Source organism: Orycteropus afer, unplaced genomic scaffold, assembly GCF_000298275.1.
Source record: "Orycteropus afer afer isolate SDZICR_OR568_19922 unplaced genomic scaffold, OryAfe1.0 scaffold00391, whole genome shotgun sequence".
NCBI lineage: Eukaryota > Metazoa > Chordata > Mammalia > Tubulidentata > Orycteropodidae > Orycteropus > Orycteropus afer.
The window spans coordinates 1,315,955-1,318,560 of record NW_006921978.1 but is presented as its reverse complement, the minus strand read 5'-3'; the positions used below and the strand labels follow the sequence as shown (position 1 = coordinate 1,318,560).

Genomic DNA, 2,606 nt, shown 5'->3' with positions numbered 1-2,606 from the left:
CTGCAGGTAGGATGGCATTATATAAAAACTCAAACAGGGAACACAATATCCTAGGGGTAATGCTTCAAAATCTGGGCTATTGAAATCTACAGTTCACTTTTTTGTTTGTTTTTACTTATGCTACATATATTACTACCTGTACATTAATCCCCAACACACTTATGTGAACTCTTAACAGAAAATTTTATATTAGGTAGTTTTGTTTACTATTCTGTTACACAAAATTTTACAACACACTTTACTGATTCAAAAATGAGAATGACATTTGTATACACAGTCACAGTTTAATTTAAAGGTAGTTAACTTGAATTTATGAATTAGGAATGAAGAGAGGTGTTAACATGCTTTGTTTAAAAGCAACAAAAGCACAGTGGTATAGATATAAATGATGGTTTTGTAACAACTGTTTCAAGACCAAAGTCTTACAAGATGGCTTTGTAAGAAATCAGCTGTTTTAGTTCATTAAAGTATATTTCACTGCCGCTATGATGTGTTTGGAACTGATTCCAAACACATCCAACAATTCACTAGGTTTCCCACTTCGAGGCATTCCTGACACTGCCAGCTGATGAACAAGGATGTCAGGTTCCCCAGAGACAGCTGCACATACAGCTTCCCCAATGCCACCTTCTGGGTAGTGATCCTCCACAGTGATAACCTGGTTGCCTGTGGCTTTTGCATTGGAGATGATGGTGACACCATCCAGGGGTTTAATGGTAAATGGGTCGATGACACGGATAGAAATACCTTGCTTAGAAAGTTCATCAGCAGCTGCTAATGCTTCATGTAGAGTAACTCCAGCTCCGATAACTGTGACCCTGTCATTGACACCACGGCGGACAACCTTGGCCTCTCCAATCTTAAAGTTTTCCTGTGGGGAATAAATAACTGCAGTTTCTAGTTGGCTGGTCCGAATGAAGCACATTCCCTTGGTATTGGCAGCCAGACAAACAGCGTGCTCTGTAGAGACAGCATCACTTGGATAGAAAACAGTGCAATTGGGAATGCTCCGGAACATAGCTAGATCCTCCAGGGCCATCTGGGAGGGTCCATCTTCATCAGTGGATATCCCACAGTGGGAACCAGCAAGGTTAATGTTGGCTTGGGAAATGGCTCCCATCCGGATCTGATCAAACGCTCGGGTCAAAAAGGCAGCGAAGGTACTAGCAAAAGCAATGGTTCGACCATGGGCGGCACACCCCAGTGCCACACTTACCATGTTTTGCTCAGCAATAAAACATTCAATGAACCTCTCAGGGTGTTCTTTCTTGAATAACTCAGAAAAGGTCGAGTTCTTTGTGTCACCATCCAGTACAATAACTCTTCCATTTGCATGGCCCAGTTTAGCCAGACCCAAACCATATGCTTTTCGAGTAGCTACCTTGTCACCTACTTTATAAGCAGGTGGAGAGGCCATTTTTATATCTGTGATGCTGATTTCAGGTGAGTCTTCAACAGGGGGTTTCGGTATGAGACTCTTGTTGGTCTGTATCTGGCTCTCAATTAATTTGATAATTGCATCTGCTCTTTCTTTTGGCATTGGCTTTCCATGCCAATTTTCTGCATTCTCAACATTTGGAATACCTCGGCCCTTGAAGGTCTTGGCAATTATAGCAGTGGGCTTGTTCTTCACTTGAGTTGCTTCCCAAAATGCCTGGCACAAGGCCTCCACATCATGGCCATCCACTAAGTGAGTATTCCACCCAAAGGCTTCACAGCGTCTCTGATACACATCTGTGCAGTGCTCAAGTGGTGCAACACCACTTTGTCCCAAACGGTTCACATCAAAGATTGCTACAAGATTGTCCAAACTATAGTGGGAAGCAAATGATAACGCCTCCCAGACCGAGCCTTCTGAGCATTCGCCATCTCCCAGCAGGCAGAATACTCGGTAGCTGGCCTTGTCAAAATACTTGCCAGTATAAGCCATTCCACAGGCAGCACCTAGTCCTTGCCCAAGCGATCCTGTTGCCACATCAACAAACGACAGTCTAGGGGTGGGATGCCCCTCCAGGTCACAGTCAATTTTTCTCAAGCTCAGCAGGTCAGATTCTCTGATGTCACCAGCTTCTGCCCAAGCGGCATAAAGGATTGGAGCAGCATGTCCCTTTGAGAGGACAAATCGGTCATTGTCCGGATGTTCTGGGTCTGACTGTTTATACCTCATTGTGTGGAAGAACAACACTGACATGATTTCTGCTGCACTGCAGCAAGACGTGGGGTGACCGGAGCTGGAGGCACACGTGGCCCTGATGGAATGGATCCGTAAGCGGTTAGCCATGTCTCGTAGCACCTGCACAGTGCTCCTATCGGGTGTGATATCTTCGGCCATGGCGGCGGCACTTAAGTTGTTCAAGCCGTTTACCACAGCACAAATGCTAACCAGACTCTGCAGCAGCTCTGTTATGTGTCCTCGGTAACCCCTCCCCCCGCCCCTTTGAGGAAATGAGCTCACAATGAGCAGCAGAGAGAGCAAGGAACAAGAGGCTTAGCAGCTAGGAAAGGTACTGGAGATAATGGGCAGTACTTACCTCAGCCAGGTGCCCTGTCTCCTTGAGGAAAAGATCTCAGCAAGGGGCAGGGTGTGGGGAAGCATGTGCACTGCA

At 45.7% G+C, this 2,606-nt stretch overlaps 1 protein-coding gene across 1 annotated transcript; it reads right to left on the bottom strand.

Moving 5' to 3' along the window:
• Nucleotides 1-454: 454 nt before the first annotated feature.
• On the bottom strand, nucleotides 455-2,332 carry TKTL2 (transketolase like 2). The gene has a single exon (XM_007953373.2). It carries the CDS (start codon nucleotides 2,330-2,332, stop codon nucleotides 455-457), a length of 1,878 nt encoding a protein of 625 aa, XP_007951564.1.
• Nucleotides 2,333-2,606: the final 274 nt, after the last annotated feature.